Source organism: Fukomys damarensis, unplaced genomic scaffold (assembly GCF_012274545.1).
Source record: "Fukomys damarensis isolate Sample0158 unplaced genomic scaffold, DMR_v1.0_HiC HiC_scaffold_33, whole genome shotgun sequence".
Lineage (NCBI taxonomy): Eukaryota > Metazoa > Chordata > Mammalia > Rodentia > Bathyergidae > Fukomys > Fukomys damarensis.
In genome coordinates, this window is record NW_022900945.1 from 47,003,640 (window position 1) to 47,024,208 (window position 20,569).

The window sequence follows — 20,569 nt, forward strand, 5'->3', positions numbered from 1 at the left end:
AAAAAAAAAAAAAAAAAAAAAACTGAACAGCCAGGAAGCAAGGGACAGAGGCTAAGAGCAGCCACACTTGAAAGGCACCTGAGGAGGGTACCTGGGAAGCCGTGGACAGGGCAGTTTGGGGAGTGGTGACTAGAGACAGGGGACAGCACCAAGAACAGGAAGACCAACTGCCACCGACCATTCTGCTCAGGGCAGCCCCCATGTCCTCAGGCCTGACTTCCTCCACCTTAACAAGGGTCACAGGAGTGCATTCCCACAAAGGCAGTGTCTCCGGCACACTGGGGCTCAAACACAGGGGACCACAGCAGAACAAAGTCCCCTTTTGTGATTCACTGTGGTTTGTTCCCGCTGCCACTTGAACCCTTGGGCTCTGTGACATGAACACAAGGTTCAGCAGTTCTCTGTCATTTCCCACAGGCACCGAGACAGACGGAGCATTCCTTTGCCTGCATTTATTAGGGAGAAATGGTATTATTTTTAGGGTGAAGACAGTGTCTTCCGGGGATGAGGCCAAAAACAGGATGAATCCAAAATGCTTCTAAGAAGTAGAAAAGGTCGGGAAGCTCATGGTGCCCATTCTTGATTATATCTAACTTCCCTTGAACAGTTCCTTTGAACACAATACAACTAACTCACCAGCCAAGAGAGTGTTAGTTTTGGCTCACAAATAGCAAAGCAGAGAATTTCAATTCGCCGAGGTGGAGCTGGAACCAGGCAGAAGGTGGACTCGAAGAGCATTCAGGGTGACCAACATTGCCCCTGGCAGAAGCAAGTGAGTTATCGCTGGTGAAACGCAGAAGCAGGCAGACAGCTGAGCTGAGGTAACACAGGCAGAGGAAGGGATGGGAGGCCGAGTCCCTCCAGGCCTGGGCCACTGCCACCAGCGAGAACAGCTTGCTGCCTGACCAGCATGTTTTTGCCTATCAGATGCCTGTGTTTCCAGTGACACTGACTCAGATGAAGAAAGCAGCCACTTCCCCTAGGCTCCCCACCTCAGCGATAAATCACTGGCTTTCCCCAGGATGCCTCTAATGAGGTACTCCGCCGCTACCTTACATGCAAATGGCTAATGGAGGTTCCTCCCTCGCACACAGCGTGGGACGTGAGATGATGCCAACACTGCTTCTCCAAGTATGGAAGAAGGCAAACAAAAGCAATCCCAAAGGGCTGGCCACAGAGTAGTACTGACAGCAGATAGAGGAGGGCAGAAATAAAAATGCTGCAGGGGGTCGGGGGTACAGGCAATGGTATCGCAGGTAACAAGCACGGAGACGCTGCAGAGCAGGGAGAGCAGGCAGGAACACCCCAAAAGTGCAGCTGAGGCAGCACCTCAATGCTGCTGTGTGCTTAACAGGGCTGGCGAAGTGTCCAAGGCCACTAAAAATGGCCACCGGCTGAGAGATCATTCTAAAGTACAATCACAACTCCAAGGGGAGTGACAATGCGGTGCAAAGGTCACGCCTTTATGGCTCGAAACTCTGTACTGGGGCACAGATCCAATCTCCACATGGCCACACCATACCTATAGCAACCGGTGGCAGGTCAGCTGAGCGGTGACAATGCCGGCACTGGTCAACAAAAACAACTGCCATCTACAGAGCATATACGTGTGCCAGGCGCTGCGCCAATGCTGCCCTCAATGGCCCCATATAATTCCCACAATCACTCTAATGGGCACCTCCTATGATTTTACAGACAAGGATATGGGAGCCCAGAGAAGTTAAACAACTTGTGCCAAATCAAACTCTGGGCTCAATAATAAATGTTTATGAAAGTCTAGCTGGGTGGACAGACGGACAGATGGCTGGAAAGACGGGGGGACAAGTGAAAGGCAAGGCTGACAAACAACTCCAGTATCACCCTCTTCCTGAGATTAAACTTGGACCTCGTAGAAGGAAGAAGGGCAAACAAATACTTATGATACACCAGTTTTGCTGGAAAAAAAAGGAGGTGGGGGGGAAAGGAGGGGGAAAAAACGAATGCAAGCTCTCCATTAGAAAGAGAAATAATGCCATCCCTATCTTTAAATTTTCAAACCCAGGAAAAGCCCCCCAAGTCACTAAAGCCAGCTGTCTCCAAATCTGAAGGGTTTCCCTCTGGGTATTTATGGAGTCTGGGTGTTCAGGTAGAGGTCAAACAGAGTGTACCACAGATTACACAGAGCAGGAGAGGGGCTCCACAGATGACTTTCCCTTGCATGCGTCTAAACTCTGCTTTGTTTAAAGTAAGATCAGATTCCAAATCCACAATGTTCTTTGCTGCCTGACGAAAACCATATGCCAAATGCCTCCCAGAAAATCACCAGGGCCTCTGCCCTTAGGAAAACAGTGTGAGTCAGCCAGACAAAAGGACTACAAGGCCATAACATAAAGTGCATGGCCCTTAAGTGACTAGCTCTGGACTCAGACTTTAAGAAAAGGCACAGTTTGAATTGTTTGAGAGTAAGAAAACATTTAAAAGATGGGCCTTGCGTTTCAATCTTGGTCAAGAGCTCTTTCCTAAAGGTTCACATTTAGCCAGATGATTGAGATGCTCAGCCCAGTCGTCCAGAGAGGCCAATCACCAAAGCATCCTACCAAAATAACAAGCCACTTTGGCGTGCTGGCACCCTGCAGAGAGAGAGCAGCCACCTCACCACTGAACAGGGAATCTCATGTCCTCGGAAGACAAAGCACCTTTCAGGGCCAGCATGCAAACTGCCCTCCGAAAACACTGAAGAGTCCAGAAATAGAGTGGGGATGACCAACAAGGCCCCGCCATCCACTGCAGACCTCTGAACAAATTAAGTCAAGAGAAGGGCAACCGCGGCCCGAAGACCACACGTCACCCAGACCCTACAAGTCAGCAGCTGTGCCCTACCTAGGGCACCGTCATGTGCAAGTCCGACGAGCTACTGTCCCTGCCACACCCTCTTAAACCCTGACATTTCATTCCTGAAGTCTAGTTCATATTTTCAAATGAATTCAAGGTCTCCTTACTTCCGTCTTCCAACTTTGCGGAGTTTTATCTCAAAACTCCAGGGGCAAAACAAACACCACCATCCTACACCCTATCCCCTCACCCAAATTTCCACGGCACGTCACTTTCTAAGCTGTCGCACTCACACTCCTGGAGTTTGCTTCCAGCCTTCCCCGACGTTTCATCAACCATTCTCCCACCAGTTCTTTCATCCCTTTACAATTTTCCTTTGATATCTTTATCACACCCGTGTTTCCTACTGCTACCCACTGAAATCCCCCCATCTGCAACTGCATTATCTTAGTAGCTTAAACTGGTCTGTCAGATTTTATTTTCTTGCCCTTCAAGTTGATCTGGTATTTATAGCTCCTTAACCCTAGTCCCCCCTCCCTTCCAAGGTCCACTTTCATTAGTTTCTCCCCACAACACTTTCCATTGCACAAATCAAGCACTGACCGCTACGCCCGCAAACTGAGATGCTCGGGATTAGGACATAATCTCCCTGTTCCCTGCAGTTCCTGCTTCCATGGGTCTGCTCAGGCCAGTCCCTCCTCAGAATACCCTGTGGCTCTTCCTATGCAACTCCTCAGCCTCCTTCAGGACCCACTCCAAATCCAGTCTCCTCACTCAAATCTTTTTAGGGCCGGGGATTTAGCGCAGTGGTTCTGCTGCCTGCCTTGCAAGCGCAAGGTCCCAAGTTCAATCCCTGGTACCAAAATAATAATAACAATAAAAATCTTTTTAGACAACATATTTTTTCTCTCTCTCTTTTCTGGCTTACCCCAGGGGTAACCACTGGCTCTGAATAGTGTACGCTTTGATAATAAATATGAATCAAACCATTCTATAAGAAGAAATTCTATTTCATACTCTGTGGAAGGAATGTCTCATAGACGCTGCCTTCAACTATAAGTAGTAGAAAATACCAAGTCAACTGGTTTAAACAAAGAATACAAATAGTGGTTGTATAATAGAATACAATAGAAGTTGGACAGCTCAGTTACTAGGACTTTAGTCATCAAGGTCTCCAGGTCCTCCCTGCTCACTTTCCTCTGACAGCTTTAAAAAAACTTGCTTTCCTCCTGGTGACAAGATGGCCACCTCACATCCAAAATTCAAGTGCAAGGAGCTTTTCCTTTTATTGTGTGCATCTTTTTAAGGGAAGATGTCTTTCCTAGTCTCCCCCAGCAGACTTCTCACACCTCATTCTCCAATTCCATGCCTAAATAATGGACTGCAGTGACTGGTTTAGATTAATCAGCATTTATTCTTGAGTTAGAAGCAGGGCCACCTTTCCTTGCATGGTCTGGTGTCCAAATCAAATTGGGCAGTGTCAGCAGGAAGAGAAAAGAACGACTGATTGCACAGCAATCGATTGCGTCCGACACCAGCAGGGCCAGGGTGAAGCATTTGTGTTTCCCTCACTTGCTACCACCATCATGTGCTGGCATCAGGGCGCTCAACACAAAGCTGTGGAATTGAGCTGAACTAGAAATTATCTCGTGGGTGTAAGAAAATACTGAGCATTATTATATGGTAGCACAATTAGACATTTGTGCACAGAAACTAGAAAGACAGCAGCCATGAAATCCAAACAGATACAAAGAAGTGCTCTGCAGAGGTCTGGGTAGCCCTGGTCCAAACCCTCTCTTGGGCCCAACTCCCAGTTCCACAGATATGCAGCAAGCCCTGGGCCAGAGGGTCAGGCTTCTCCAGCAGGCCCAGCTGGGCCTTCTCCTCAGTTCAACTCTGACGAACCAATGGTCTACAGTCCAGCCCACAACCTATCACACAGACATCCCTGGTGCAGAGGAGGCTTGTGATGAGGAACATTCGTGCCTAGCAAGCATCCGAGCACATTGCGTGCCAGTCAGCTCTTCATCGCTCTGACAAAATACCTGAGATAATCAACCTAAAGAAGGAAAGGTTTATTTCATTCAAGGTTTCAGTCCATGGTCACACTTGGCCCTGCTGCCTTTGGGCCTGGGATAAGGCAGCTCACCATGGCCGGGAGCATGCGATGGATAAAGCTGTTCACGTCATCACAGCAACGAAACAAAGAGACAAACAGGAGGCAGCCAGGGACCCTGTATCTCCTTTAAGAGCATGAATCCAATAACCTAACTTCCTTTCAGCCAGCACCATCTCCAAAAGGTTCCAGCACCTCCCAACGATGCCATGGACTGAAGACCATGTCTTCAACATTTGACCCTTTAGGTGACATTTAAGGTGCAAACTAGCCCTGGGGGTAGATGAACGCATGAGCTCTGCTCTGGAAAAGCCAGTGCTCCCTGCACTTGGGTTTAAAGGGATGATGGCTCCTTTAGCTGTAGTCTTTCCCCTCTTAGCTCTTTCCTCTTCCCACCAACCAGCTCCTATCCTTGCCTTCCATCTCAGTTTCCCAGCACACTCCTCCAGGTGCCCCGGGCTACTGACAGCATCCCAGAGCCACACACAGGTCTCCACCTGGGGCTGCACAGTGCGCTAAAGACTGCATAGGAAATATACTGGTCACCGGGCGTGGTGGTGCACACCTGTAATCCCAGCACTCGAGGCTGAGGTGCCAGGGACCCTGTATCTCCTTTAAGAGCATGAATCCAATAACCTAACTTCCTTTCAGCCAGCACCATCTCCAAAAGGTTCCAGCACCTCCCAACGATGCCATGGACTGAAGACCATGTCTTCAACATTTGACCCTTTAGGTGACATTTAAGGTGCAAACTAGCCCTGGGGGTAGATGAACGCATGAGCTCTGCTCTGGAAAAGCCAGTGCTCCCTGCACTTGGGTTTAAAGGGATGATGGCTCCTTTAGCTGTAGTCTTTCCCCTCTTAGCTCTTTCCTCTTCCCACCAACCAGCTCCTATCCTTGCCTTCCATCTCAGTTTCCCAGCACACTCCTCCAGGTGCCCCGGGCTACTGACAGCATCCCAGAGCCACACACAGGTCTCCACCTGGGGCTGCACAGTGCGCTAAAGACTGCATAGGAAATATACTGGTCACCGGGCGTGGTGGTGCACACCTGTAATCCCAGCACTCAGGAGGCTGAGGCAGGAGGATCGCTGTGAGTTTGAGACCAAGCCTGGGCTACATAGTGAGTTCCAGGACAGTCTGGACTACATAGTGAGACCCTGTCTCAAAAAAAACAACAACAAAAATATACTGGTCAAGGCTCTCCAGTCCCACTGGTGCCACGCATCTACATCAAAGGCCCGCAGGTTTTGACCACCAAACGTTCTGGGATTCTCTTACAAATTCTGCAGCTGACATTGTCTTAGCTAGAGAAAACGGCATCAGACGCAGCATACTGTTTAGACCTCACAGATTACAACATGCAGTCACCATTCAATACGTATAATGACGGAGAAACTCTGAGGTTGGACCCTACGATGATGGTGGCTGCCTACCTTTTCTTGACCTACAGAAACAGCAATGTCAAACATTTCAACCTAAAACGATTCTACACCAGGCAACAGCTCAAGCGGGGCATAGAACACTACGGCAAACAAGACAGACACATTCCCTGTCTTGACAAATACCCAGTCTAGTGTTTTGAACTATTAATTACAAAAGTAATACACAGTCTAGCCTCACTACTATAATGAACTATGTGCACGTTACTCGTTGACTGCTTTGACTTTTTCGTGTCCTTGTGGACATCTTACTACACAAAAAATGAAGTTAACGGGCTGACAGACAGTTCTGTCTCCTCCATATCACACACTGCTAAGCACACGGGAAAACACAGGACAGTTTGTGGAATTTCACTGATGTATTATAACAGACACATTCAGGTGCTGAAGAAGCATTCTGCAGAGAGGGCTAGCCTAATCATGGGAGGCATGGACATCACTAATTTGGAATTTCTAATATTGCTGATGTGGTTGCTTCAGATCATCTCAAAACAGGTCTTTATACAGCACATAAACTACCAGCATAAAGGGGGTTTCATAGGGACTATTTAAAATAGTTAAGAGAACAAATGGTTTTCAAGCACAAACTAGTATTTCGGAAACTCCATTTACATAAACAATTGGTACACTAATTGCAAATCATTCCTACTTCTCTCCTAAAGCAGGATTCCCCCAAGGATCTTTATTAGGCACTCTATTAGCCTAGTTTGAGTTATAGTATTTACTTAAAAGTAATAATAGTGAAGATCTTGAAAAATATTTGGTAATTGAGGCATTTTACTAATTCAAACTGATCTTCCTCATTGTCTGTCTAGATTGTTAGAGATTTTATCACTCTATTAACAGAAAATACTAAGGGGTTTACTTAAAGAAACAATCACTAGATTTCTTCAAAGGGCACCTTTGGTAACATGAGGTAATATCAAGAAGGTGGGTAGGAATAGAAAACAAGAAGTAACAACTCAAAACAGCAACCGTAATCCAATCTAGTCCAACAAACGAGATACATGTATAAAGTCACATTCAACTTATAAGCAAAGCATATGAAAAATTCAGAGCATGTATCATTGATCTTTTGATTAAACTGATAGAATTTAATGAAAAATGCCAGTGAATACCACTGAGCAGCAGGCTTCTGATTTATTTTGTAACATCTCCCTGGGAATCAGGCCTGGGAGACCCTCCAGAAGAGAGTCTGCTTGGAGGGGATCTTCATGTGAACTTGGCCAATCACTGTTTGCCACGGAAGCATGGAGATTTAGTAACACACTGGTCACATTCGCAGAGCATCTTGAACTCTCTTGACACAGTAAATGAACAGCCAGGTTTGTTCCCATGCCGCAAGCAAACAAAAACTTGTCACCAGCCAGAAGGACATCAGGTCTTCGTCAAGAATGCCAGTCCCCATCCGGACTCCTTGTCAGAACCTCACAAATCTCCCAGATGCAGGCAGGAGGACTGTGGGCTGGGGGAGATTATGCTCTGAATGTCTTAAGAGATTAGTTACTTAAAATCCTCTGCGTGCCTTCAGCCGTCCCTGATCACAGATCACAGAGTGAAAGCCTGCTTGATTAAAGCTGAATGCCTATACATTTGCAGAAGGGAAAATATGCAGAAGAAAACAGAGTCAGATTTCTGATGGGCAGAGCACAAACTCCAGAACAGAAGGAGCTTCTAAAAGAAGGACCACAGAGAGCGGTCATATCTTCACCCACAAGCCTCACATGTTGCCTAACTTTCCCCCAAAGCAGAGGTTGAATCTGGTCTTAGCAAAACGAGGCCCAATTCTTCCCAAATTCCAAATATGGGAAATGACAGCTCCTCCACGGCAGGGTAAGAGTGGGTAGGCAAAATGTTTGCATTGCATAATGTTTTAATTAAAACAAAGATGACGTGCACCAGCGCCTCTGCTAGGGGCATTTTCCATCCTCCTACTCTCTCTTCCCCTTCCCCCCAGGCCACCACACAATTCATCTGAGCATAATTCATCTTTAAAATAAGGGGACTGAACATGAGACCTGCAAAGATTCTTCCAAGATAAATTCAAGTCTAGGGACATGTGAGTTCTCAGTCTACTTTCTCCCCTCTAGAAGTCCACTGCTCAGAGGGACTCCCAGCGAGGCGTCATCCATTGCTCATCCCAACACAGCAAAGGAAAAAGAGCCAGGCAGAGCTTCAAACATGACCGTCCTCTTTTTTGTAATGAACTATCAAGAGACAGATTGCAAACTGTTCAGCAAGCTCTCTTTTGTTCTGAAACACCAGAAGACATTAGGAAACTGTTCAGCAAGTCATCTCTAAACAGTGTCACAAAGGGTTGCCTAGTTTTGGGGTGGGCCTTGGAACAAATCTATCTGCACCGTTGTTCCTCTACTAAAATAACGAATGTGACCATCTGTGAGGCAGAACTCCCTACAGCCCAACCATGCCCAGACCAACACCAAACCACTGCCAAACAAAATCAACTGAAGAAAACCAGGATGGCATCCAAGACAGGAGGATTACAGGGAGAAGGAGGCCACCAAGGAGCAGCAGCTGTTTGTTTTGGCCCATGATGATTCCCATCAGCCAGAGTTAGTAAACAGCATGGGACCCGCAGGCCCAGGGCACTTGTGGAGGAGGGAAAAGCACCTGGGTCCCCAGTGGGTCAAAGGGACATAGGAGAAAGTGCAAATAAGAAGCTTCTCAGGCGTAACCCCAGGTCCACAGACTGTGGAGTGGAAACAAGGACAAGGTGAGGACCCTGGGCTCTGTCCCCACATACTCCCCTCCCATGGCACCAAAAAAGTCACACAGCAGGACAGTAGGGGGCATCAACCTTATCTCCACCACCACCACCCAGGCACAAGGGTTCAGAGAAAGCCAGTATGACACTGTCTGCTGTCTGATGGGGCACGTGTCATTTTTCTAATTCCATCTCTCTTTGGCTCTGGCTTCTTAGAATTTCAGAGCTAAGCATGACATTCCCAATGCTCACAGACAGGCAACATCATCAGCAGTTAATAAGGACATCACACAAATCCAGGGCTTGGGATATTTGTGTATTTTCAAAGGAAGAATTTTCCCTTTACTATCCTGTCTTAATCTCCCCCCATCATCAGTATTCAACACCTAACTCCTAAAGGCCCCTTCATCAGGGCTGCTCTGGACATTGGTAATTCGTGGCTGCTACAGAAGAGCTGAGAGCAAAACAGGGAGGAAGGATGCAGACGTAACAGCAAGAAGAAAAGGACTTTACCTTTGGGATAGAGAAAGAGTTTCTTCATGTAAGAGTGTTTTTAATTAATCATCCTATCTATTAAAGATTAAGACACAGATCAGATGACTACTTAAAATGTTCATCATGATTTTAACTTTAATTCTGTAGCATCTGAGATAGCAAAACAATGAGTGCTTGTAGTAGGCACTCAAACATCTGTTGAATGAACAAACAAAACATCTTCTTAGGGGGGGTCTTACAAGTACATCTAACAGAAGAGGGCTGCTTCATTGGTCTCAGGAAAGGCAGGAGAAGGTCAAAACACTGACTATGATATGTGAATCCAACAACCATCCCTCCAAAACAAGGCACCACTGAAAAAATCGGGTCTAAAGGTGAACCAGCCAAAGAGTATGCTTTTGCTCTGGGGGTTTTGAGGAAAGTCCTACCGGTGGACCTAAGAAATAAATAACCCATCACTTTGAAAGGATAATCTCTTTCCAGCAGCAGCTACTGTCCTCTGAAGGCTACAGGGAAAGTTTCCTTCCTTTGTGTTAAAGTCGTCAGTATTAAGTTCGCAGCTGGCACCCTTAGAGGTAGGATCCTCTACTTACCTTCATTCTAGATGGAGGAATCATCTCACAATCGAAAATGTAAGGAAATGCTGTGTTTTTTCTTAGTCTACAAACCTGTGATGGAGTCAGACACAAAACCCAGTACTTCTGGCTGTCTTCTTAACAAGTTTTAAACAGACTTCATTTGAATTTAATATAATTTCAACATTATGACAAAACGGTCAGTAAAATATGAATGTGCTTAATTTGTCAAATTTATGTGTTTTTCAGAGAAAACATTCAAAATAAACAAGTCAATTATTCTCATTAAATACATTAAAATTTTAAGGGTAATGTTTTTATTATCAATCTTGCTCTCCAGTTACAGCAAGACAAAATCATTCTGTTATCATGCCATTGAATGAGGTTCACGCCTCCCCAGTGATTTCACAAATTACAGCTTCAACTAGCTATAAAATAACCAAATCAGTTCTGATATGACCATAAAATTAAGGCTGAAAAAACAGTGAAGTAAATCACTCCCTCAAAAATCATGTTGCTGAACAATATGTTCTGTGTAATTCCATTTATGTCAGAAAAAAATCTATACTTGTGTAAGTATATGCATACAAAAAGAATCTATACTATAAAATATAATATATATATCTATATCTATATCTCAAATTCAGTAAGGGGCATGAGACAATGGGAAACATTCACATTTTACTTTCTATATTTCTTACAACAGAATTACAGTCACTGTCACCTCAGTCAAGAAATTAAATTTTTTTAAAAATGCTACAGTCTATATTTAAACCCAATATCTTTTATAGAACATTTTACCCTAAAGCATTTTATTAGTTATTTTAAAATTATGACTTCATTAAAATCAAATATTCAGTTAAAAGAATTTAGATTTCCTTGCTGGGGTATTATGTCTAAGAGGTTGTAAAATAGCCTCTGGATCTCTCTCTCTCTCTCTCTCTCTCTCTCTGGCTCTCACTCTCCTTCAGTTTTTCCCACTTTTTGAATTCATACAGAAGCTGTACATATTTATGCAAAAAGGGGGCAGGACTGGTGTTTCAATTCCACAATGTATACATCTTCTAAAATGTTTTTAATTAAAATATTAAATTTTAAGTTAATTAAAAAGGAGGTGGCAGTGCCTGGCCAGGATAGGGTGGGAGTGTTCTGACCTGCAGCACCCTGTGAATTCCTCAACTCCAGGACTCCTTTCCCTGCTGGCAAAGTCAGTCAAGGTCACCAATGCAAACAATGTGACAATGCCACCTAGGGACCCAAGGTCCCCACGGCCCAGAGGAGCACATGGGGGCAGGAAGTTTGGTCAAGTGGGGATTTCAGAACACCACTTTCTCCAGCTACAGATGCAGAGCTAAGTTAGCTCAGTGCACTCTGTTATCAGCAGGCCAGAGTGTGAGCTTGTTATGCTTTAGAACTGGATTATACTTAGGGGGAGCAATCATACAGCTTATCATATAGGAAAAACAGAATAATTAGTGCTTAATAGATGTTATCTCTCTGGGAAACAAGATTTCAAAATGTGGGGCTATTGGGGGGCAGGGTTATAAAATGAATCTCTGAGCAGCAGAGGTGGGAAGAAGGACTCACAGCACAGCACCGGTACTCGAGATGCCACAGGTGTGGCCCTGGCCCTGCTTGGAGCAGAGACAAGGTTCTCAGAGATCACCATGGAAGAGGGGCCAACAGACTGCACTCCAGAGAGGCAGGCAATGGGCGTTACAAGCAAAAACAGACGAAATACAAAAAATAACACCACTTGAGGCACGTCTGGGCAAATTCTACAACGCAAAGAATCATCACTGGGGAAACCCAAAGCTGGTAACAGATTTGCTTTTTTCTGTTATTAAAAGGCGGGCAGGGGATCTGAAAGCTGGAAAGGGGTGCGCCTGAAATACCAGACATTAATTTCTTTTGAGGCAACAGGTTTGATAAAATGCTTCTGCTCTGAGTATCTTCTGATAGAGGCACAAAGCTCTGGTCTCAGTACAGCAGCAGCCCCCAACGCCTCTCCACCTCCAGCAACATCCCAAGGCCTCCCTGGCCACTCCTCCAGGGTACCCCAGGATCGGACTTATCATCAGCTGGTACCTTCCACTGTCTCCGACCCCAAATCCCACCCCTCACACCAACCTTACCAGGTAGCACGGTTGCTGCCCCTGGCTCATATTTGGGCTTCTCCACCCTTCCAGAATTCTCACAAGAGGCCCTGTGCTCAGATTGTCCTCTCTGCCACTGTCCTGACAGGTTGTTTTCTCCTAGTGCTTAGAAAATGCCTCAAATTCCAGCTGTCCCAGGCCTTTCCACACTGACCATCCAAGAATGACTCCAGCCTCATCCCTCTCCTGGACAGGAAATTCCCTTTACTCTTCCAGCTAAGCTGGAAATAAGAACAAACTTGTGTTGCCTTCTCTCCCCTAGGAAACACTCATCCTCAGAGAGCAAGCACATGATGTCAGTGTCTTCCGGTCCATTTGCAAATCGATTTACCGTTCATTTCTCTGGTGGCTTCCCATTACTATCTCTTAGAGGGCAGCGCCAGGGTGGGGTTCAGGCAACCCAGTCACCGGGATGATGGGAATGGGGTGTTTCTGTGAATTTAATTAGAAGGTCAGGCAGAAACTTTGCTTGAACTCTCATTGTTATAAACCTCATTAGAAAGCTTTTTAAAATACATCTGACCACTTCCAGCCTGGGCAGAGTTAATATAATTTAACCTTTGATTTGGGATTTCATGAAGCCCCAGGCTCATCCTTCTCTTCTGCTGCTATAATTATAGGTGTAGAGCCGGGGCCGATGAGTGCTTGGAAGCTGATTTTTAGAGTATATGCCTCCTACTATACCTTGTGATTTTTTGCCCTTCTGAAGGTACAGCTGAAAAATAAAAACAAAACCCCACTTCAGGGAGGATTCCAGTTCAGGGAGGCCTACTGCCACGATCTTTAAGTGCTTGTCACCGTGACTCACAATTAGTCACTTAATAAGGGGCTCTTGATGAGGAAATCTGGCAATGTTGTATGTGGTTTTCTACAACTATAAGCTTGATTCTGAGGCAACTGTTCATTTCTTTGAAAATCAGGGGGCATTCACACACAGGTGTCCTAAATTTCCTTAAATTAAAAAAAAAAAAAAAAACTTTTATATGGAATAGCTATGCTTACTTGGAAGCAGCACAGAAACAGGTGCGTACACAAAGCAAATGAGGAAATCCAAAATTAACCTAAAAACATCACAGGGTCTTAATTCAGCATGCACGGGGTTCCCGAGGCCATCATGGTCCAGGAACTGGAGCCACTTCCTCCGATTCCCAGGCCTGCGCTCAGTAGATGTAGCTGGGCTCCAGGGACCCATTCTAAGCCCAAACCCAAAACTACTATAATCAGAGCCATTTCTCCCGGCCATCCGCACTGACTTTAAGATCATCAAGTCACTCCTGCAGTCCCCAGAAGGCCACTGAACCACATGGCTGCTGAGTCCTCTGCGGGGGACCCCACAGGCGCAGAGCACCTTCCCCACCCAAACCCTGCTCCTTTCTCAACGCTCAGCCCAGGACCTCAATCACAGTGCTTCCTCAATCACCATCTACACTGAACCTTTGCTTTGAACTCCGTGGGAGTCTGTGGAGATGGGACTCAAGACGCATGTGAACGAGAATTGAGGAAAACAATTTATCTTGATTTTCACCGGCCCCTAAGTGAACTTTAACCACCCTTTGATTATGAATGCAGACAACCAACACAGAAATGTCGCCCGTGATTGTCACAGTAGAAGTCACATACTTTCACATCAAATCACAGTGATGCACATACCTCAAAATATCATTTACGCTCATTACAACACAATTACAGCAATAGTCAGAAATACTATTAGAAGCTGTTAAGATGTTATTTGAAAACGTGTTGCTATATCATATTTATTTTTAATATTTTGATAGCTATATTTCAATATATTTGAATTTTGTTTAACAAGTTTTTTTTTAATTTTTTTTTTTTTAGTGTTAGCCTCAGGCAGGATCCATAGCCTTCACCAGACTGCCAAAAGGATTCCTGATTCAAAACGGATTCTTGGGCTGGGGATTTAGCTCAGTGCTGCCGCCGCCTGCCTGGCAAGCGCAAGGACCTGAGTTCAATTCCCTGTACCAAAAAAAGAAACAAGACAAACAGGTGCTTAACTCCTACTTGGGGGAATAAAGGCTAAAGTTTTAATATCAGAAAATCTTGGGCTCAGGTTCAGGCTCTTTACCTTGGGACAATATTACTTAATCTCCCTCAGCTTTAAATTTCCTCATCTTGATCAAGAGCGTCAACATAAAAACATTTGCTTCCTGAGGGCTGGGAGTTTAGCTTAGTGGTAGAGCACTTACCTAGAATGAGTGAGTCCCTGGGTTCAATTCCTGGCACCATAAAACAAAACGAGAAAGAAACATACATTTTACCTTGTAAAAACATTCATTCATTAAAGACAAAAAAAAAAAATTACCTGAACACGTCCTTTCGCCAGGCCTGAGGCTGAGATCTGGGGTCACAGCAGCGGACGTGACAGAGGCCGTCCTCTCCACCCTCTACTGCAGCGGCCTGCTGCGTAGGGACAGGCACAGGGACCAGCCGCAAAGCATTCTGTACACATTACAGCACTCACTGCTACACTGCTACATTATGTGCTGGCTTATGCTGTTTCTTAAATATTGACTATTGGTTTATCTTGTTCACGCCCTCCCAATAATGTTTCTCAGAGGCCAGAGGCTGACCCTCACAAAGAGGGCTGCTAGTTAGATGAAAGAACACAAGATTCCGAACCAAATGGTCCTGGCTTCAAAACCTCACTCTACCATTTGCAAACTTTATGGCTATGGCAGAGACGGCAGCTATCCCCAAATTCTCTCCTTTCCTTAAAGTAATGGAACCCAAAGTTTTTGGTGGGGCACATGGACACCTAAGGTAAGTATAGTGCTTCCATCCCCTTGTAAGTAAGTACAGCCCTATGAAGAAGTTCTAGCAACGGGTACATAAGCAGAACAGATGCGTGTTAATTCCCAGGAAGTAACCTTCATCTAAGATAACTTGCCTTTCACTCCCCTTTTCTTCCTTTCTGACGGCTGGGGCTGGAATGGCCATCCTGGGCCCTGAGAAAGTCTTGGGAGCAAAGGGTGTGCGTGTAAAACACACAGAAGCCTGGATTCCTAATGCTGCAAAGTGCTGCGGTAACCTGGTCAGTGATCCACCTTAGTCAACTTATTTAATCTCTTTGGACTTCAATATCTCTGTCTATAAAAAAGATCATACAAGGTAACTATGTTGCAGGGTTGTTTTCAGAACTGAACAACAGGGTTTGGTTCACACTAAGGGCAGAAGTTAGGAGAGCTGGTATTATTGCTGTTATAAAAGTGACAGCAGTCTTGATGCAGTGGAAAATATAGCAAGAAGAAAGCATTAACACAGCCCTGGGTGCCCAGAGGCAACTCAATGATTGCACAGTTGAAAGAGGCTATGTGCCCTGAAGGTACTGGTCCCCAGGCTCGGTGCCCAGGGTGACCCCCACCGGCAGGACTGAGAGATGATGGATGTTGTAAAAGCCGGAGCCTGAGGGATCTCTTAGGTCACTGCACACGCCCCTGAAGGGGATAATGCGACCTGGCCTTTTCCTCCTTTTCATTTCCTGTGTGATAAGGGGAGCCGCTGTGCTGCACCATGACCCTGCACCATGATGTGCTGCCTCACCACAGGCCCAAAAGCAGCAGGGTCAATCGATCATGGACTAGGCACAAAATAAACCTTTTCTCTTTGTAAGTTAGTTGTGGCAAGTATTTTGTTATGGTGATGGGAAACTGACTAACACAAAAAGCACCCTGATGAGAATTCTCTTCTCCAGAAAGACGCTACCTCTGGGACAGTGTTACAGTGGTGGTGTTGGTCACCCATAAATCACGAGCCTCATCACTTTGTTCCAGAACCCTCCCCCGAACGCCCCAAACCGTTTCACTTCTCTCCTCTACCTCCTCCTCTGCTTCTGCCTTTGATCACCACAGTCCTGCCTCTGCACTCATGCCCATCAGTACATCAAAGCTCCTTTCAACTTCTTCTGGGAGCACCTTCTGGCCCCTTCCCTAAGTGGGAAGTAAGAGATCACTTACTCGGTCCCCTCCTGTTCAAACAAGAGACTTCTGCAAATGAACTTCTCGCCCATCGGAGAACGCGAATGATCACCAGCATCTACAGGTCCCTCATGTTGGACCCCGGGATTGGTTGATTTCCCAACTCCTACATTTTTCACTGCTAACACTTTTCAAGCTATTCCATCCTGTTTGCAACACCAGCGCTAGTCTGGGAGGTAGAATTCTTCATGGCACCCAAAATCGAAATGTGCTAAGCTTAGATTCATCTTTACTGATTGTTCTTTTCCTGCTCGTGTAGACCCAAATCTTATTCTCTTCTCCCACAATGCTGTCATGCTCCCACGTCACTGACACAGACGCAGCCTGCCCTCCAGCACAGACACGGCTCCAGTCCCTCTCCCTCCCTCCTCATTCCCTCTTCTTTACACTCAAACCAGCCCTTACTTACTATCTCTCTCATCTCTGACCCCTCTGGCTCCATCCATTCTCTCTAGTGAGACTTTACTGTCCTCCCAGCTCACTCAAGCCCAGGCTTAAGGAGGGTTTGTAGCCAGGACTGCAAGAGACAAAAACATGACATAACTGTCAAGAGGGCAAGCACAAAGCCATGGAGCTTCAGTAGGACAAAGCCATGATCGGGATCACTATCCTGCCAGGCAGCAAAGGAGGATTCTGATCCAAGTCCTAGGCACTGGCAAAGGAAGGGAGCAGAAAAGCCCAGGTCTAGTGATGTCCAGGGAGCCTCAAGCGACCTTAGAGATTTACCCTACATCCACCTTCACGTGTGGCAGCAGGGTCTTCTAACTCAAACTGCCATTTCTGGAGCTCATGCCTGTAACAACCACACTCTGCAAAGAGCTTAGCTTTATACAACTTTTTACAAACAAAATTTTATTCCAGGTGTGTGACCCACCACGTGGGTTCAAAGCCTGGGACTTTTTGCTGCTTTATACTCACACTACATAGTAGTTCACACTACATACAAATCCACACACAGAGCAAGGATGCCAACCCCTGAATCAGTCCAGATCAGATTCTATGCAGGAAAAAAGACCTCAAGATGGGCTTATCCCCTCTCCAAGCGCCTTCTTCGCCAGGTTAAAAAGTAGTAGCAAGGAGTCCTCTCCACAATGCTGGACAAAAAGAGGAGGTTCCCTAAGAAGGGTTCAAAAGCAGGCAGCGAGGGCCGGGGATTTAGCTCAGTGGCTCTGCCTGCCTCAGAAGCACAAGGACCGGGGTTCAATCCCTGGAACCAAAAAAAAAAAAGCAGGCAGCGATCAGCATGCCTACACAGCTCCAAATGTCCCTACCCATACCCACATCTGGCCTCCTGCCACGATTCCCCTTTGAAACCACCATGATGCTCCTTTTCCTCCATGGCACCTCTTCACACATGGGGGTGAGGAGGAAGGGGACAACAGAGCCAGGGGCCCAGGTTCCAGCCCACAGAGCAGCCCAGAGAGTGAACAGCGGGGAGGCCAGCAGGCAGCCTTAACATTTCTTGAGCAGCCAAAAGAAACAAAAGGCGCAAATGTCACATTTCCCTGTTTTCCCATTGGTGGCTCCTTCCCCACCCCTGAGCCCCTCCCTTCCACTCAGCCCCTTCTCCAGCCTCAGAAACACACCGTGCCCACACCCTTCAGAGCGCTTTCCTTGGTATCGTTTTTGAGTCCACAGGAATCACTAATTGCTGATTCAAATCCAGATGCTTAGTAAATGACAAATATAACAAATACAAATTCATTATTAAGAGATGCAAAAAGAAGGCTGCCTGCCTTTTGCTTCTGCCCAAGCACTCTGAAGACCATGTATCCTAACCCACATCTGGCATGTGTGAGTGTATGTGTGAGTGTGAGTGTGTGTGTATGCATGCATGCGTGCACGTTATGTGTGGCTGCCTGCACACGCGAGTGCATGATGGGCAGCAGGGTCCCGATACCAATGAACACACACTGGTTTTGTGACTCAGGCACCAGGGAATGACCTAGGAGAGGCCAAGACTCAGATGCCCAGGTCCCACCTCAGAGTATCTGAGTTTCCTTTGTCTGGGGTCACCGCCTGGGCAGTGAGAGTTTTTAAAAGTTCCCTCCATGATATCAATGTGTACCCTCGTTTGAGAACCACTGACTGAACACAGTTACGGTGCACTTCTAACATCATTCAAGGCAGCTCAGACATTCCGAACACATTATATCCTTTAGCTGCCACAAGGGCGCTTGGTGTTTCATGGAGGCTCACTTATAGATCATGGTGAGTGTGCGTGGACCCAGGTCCTCTAACTCCAAAGTCCATTCTCAGCCCACACACTTGTTCACTTTCGCGTATGCATGGACAGCGTGGAGAAGGAATCCTCACGAGTTTCGGTAAGGGCAAGACCCCGGACTTGGAGATGAGACCGCCACAGGCAGCTGTCAACACCCCTCTGAAGGCAGAGGACCGAATCATAAGGAGCAGATAAGGGCCGTGTCCATGGTTGAGCTTTGAGAAGATAGGGAGAGAGGGATGGCTATCAAGTTGACACAAGACCCAAGGTAAGCTGTAGATACCAACCTGAGGTGTGCTCAATGGTGTAAGGAGAATGGGAAAGTGTGGGGGTCTGAGCGCTTCCCCAGTAAGGGAACCCTAAGACAGAAGTCAGGGGCTCACTTCCCAGGGTTATAGTTTCTTTCTTCTGCTCACTCTGCACTGAGACTTTCTCTAAGGACACAAAAATCATTCCTAGCACATGCTTACTAGGCAGCTTCAGTTTCTCCGCCTCCCCTCCCAAGACGACAAGCTGAGCTTCCACGGTGAAGAGACACAGGAACAGAATCCTCAAATGCTTTAGCGCACAGAACACTTAGCACAAAGCATCCCTTCCACCCCACTCCCACTCCCAGAAAGGAAGGAAGGACGGACAGATGAACACCATCATCATTACTAAAATGACTTTCCTGGCAGAGTAAGAATTATGTTACTGTTACAACCAGGAATGAATGCAGACCAACACAAAAGTGCAAACACTGGAACATCCATTTCTGTTAGTTAACACCCCACGGAGCCAGCCCCCAATCCGCAAGAAGTCCTTACACCATGGATCTGCAGGTCGAGAGACCTCAACCCCAGGCCCAGGACAGCAGACATTCCCACCTCGTCCACCATTCCGGTGGATCCGAAATGGGCCCGCAGGTATTCTATTCCAATCCATGAAACACCACTGTTGCTGATGTCCCCCGAAGCACAGTGTTAAAGGAAAAGAACCACAAGGAATGACAGGAACCAAGAGCAGGTTAAACTTTCACATTGATTGCACTGATAAGCAGAGTCACTCACCCAGCACAGCCAGACAGCTCAGCACCGGGAAAACACACCTCATGGCGGCAGTGGCAGCAAGAGGACACAGCACACGGCACTTCCCCTCCTCCGGGCACCTAATCTCTCATTTCTGGCAATCCACTTAGAGCTCCAGAGAACAGTTTTGGAAACAGAACTTAACTCAGAAAATGAGAACTGGTTAAAAAGCAGCGATCAGAAGGAGGGAGCTGGGGGAAGGGAGGAGTGGCAGATCTGTGAAAAGTCCCCTACGCTGAAGCAAGGATCCAGAGCAATTCTGAAGGTGCTCTAGGCTTCTGCCACATTGCGTGTCTTGCAGTTTCCACAGGATCTGTAGATGCTGGTGGATTAATCCTCGAGGAAAAGGGGGTGGGGGGAGTCTGAGAAAATCCTTTCATCCACTGATTATACAGAAATGTCCTTGGCTTCCCAGTGAAGGTGTCTGTGATCTCCCTCATTCGGATTCTCCAAAGCAAACGGGGCAGGTTTTGTGGAAACCTCCGACAGCCAAACGACCCTGGCTGGTGTAGACAGTCTGGATTTCTTCATCCAAAAGTCCGTCTCCATCCATGGTGGTAGATCATGGGGCTGTCACCTGCCCCACACACCTGCCCGGGACACACGAAGCAAGCGGGCATTCGGCGGGCCTGAAGCGATCTCACACAACGCCAGCAGATCTCTAAAACAAACACAACCGAAATTTATCAAAGGCAAACACAATCGGCACAAAAACCTAGAAGGCTGAGCGCGGGGTTGGTCCGGACACCTGAGTCCCGTGTGTGCGTTCTGACCTTGGGCAAGTCTCCACCTCCCCGTCCGCCTCAGTTTCCCAGTCCACTGCAGCGCAATTGTGGGAAGTCCAATTGTTCCTGAAACACTTTCGCCCAATGCTGCACTCCCAGGGCTTCCCGTCGCCTCCCACGGAGCGGGCCGGGGCAGCCCCACCCTCCGCCCCTCCGCCGGGGCAAATCGGGAAGGGCTCAGA

At 46.7% G+C, this 20,569-nt stretch overlaps 1 protein-coding gene across 3 annotated transcripts in view; it reads right to left on the reverse strand.

The window, feature by feature from the left end:
• Nucleotides 1-20,397, reverse strand: part of Igsf3 (immunoglobulin superfamily member 3) — a 91,535-nt gene extending 71,138 nt beyond the window's left edge. For all 3 annotated transcript variants that reach the window (XM_010631200.3, XM_010631199.3, XM_010631198.3), the window contains exons 1-2: nucleotides 20,376-20,397; nucleotides 19,585-20,263 (exon numbers count right to left, since the gene is read on the reverse strand). In XM_010631200.3, coding sequence (XP_010629502.1) covers nucleotides 19,585-19,627 — 43 coding nt within the window. In that variant the 5' untranslated portion in view covers nucleotides 19,628-20,263; nucleotides 20,376-20,397. The remainder of the gene's footprint in view (nucleotides 1-19,584; nucleotides 20,264-20,375) is intronic.
• Between the last annotated feature and the right edge of the window lie 172 nt (nucleotides 20,398-20,569).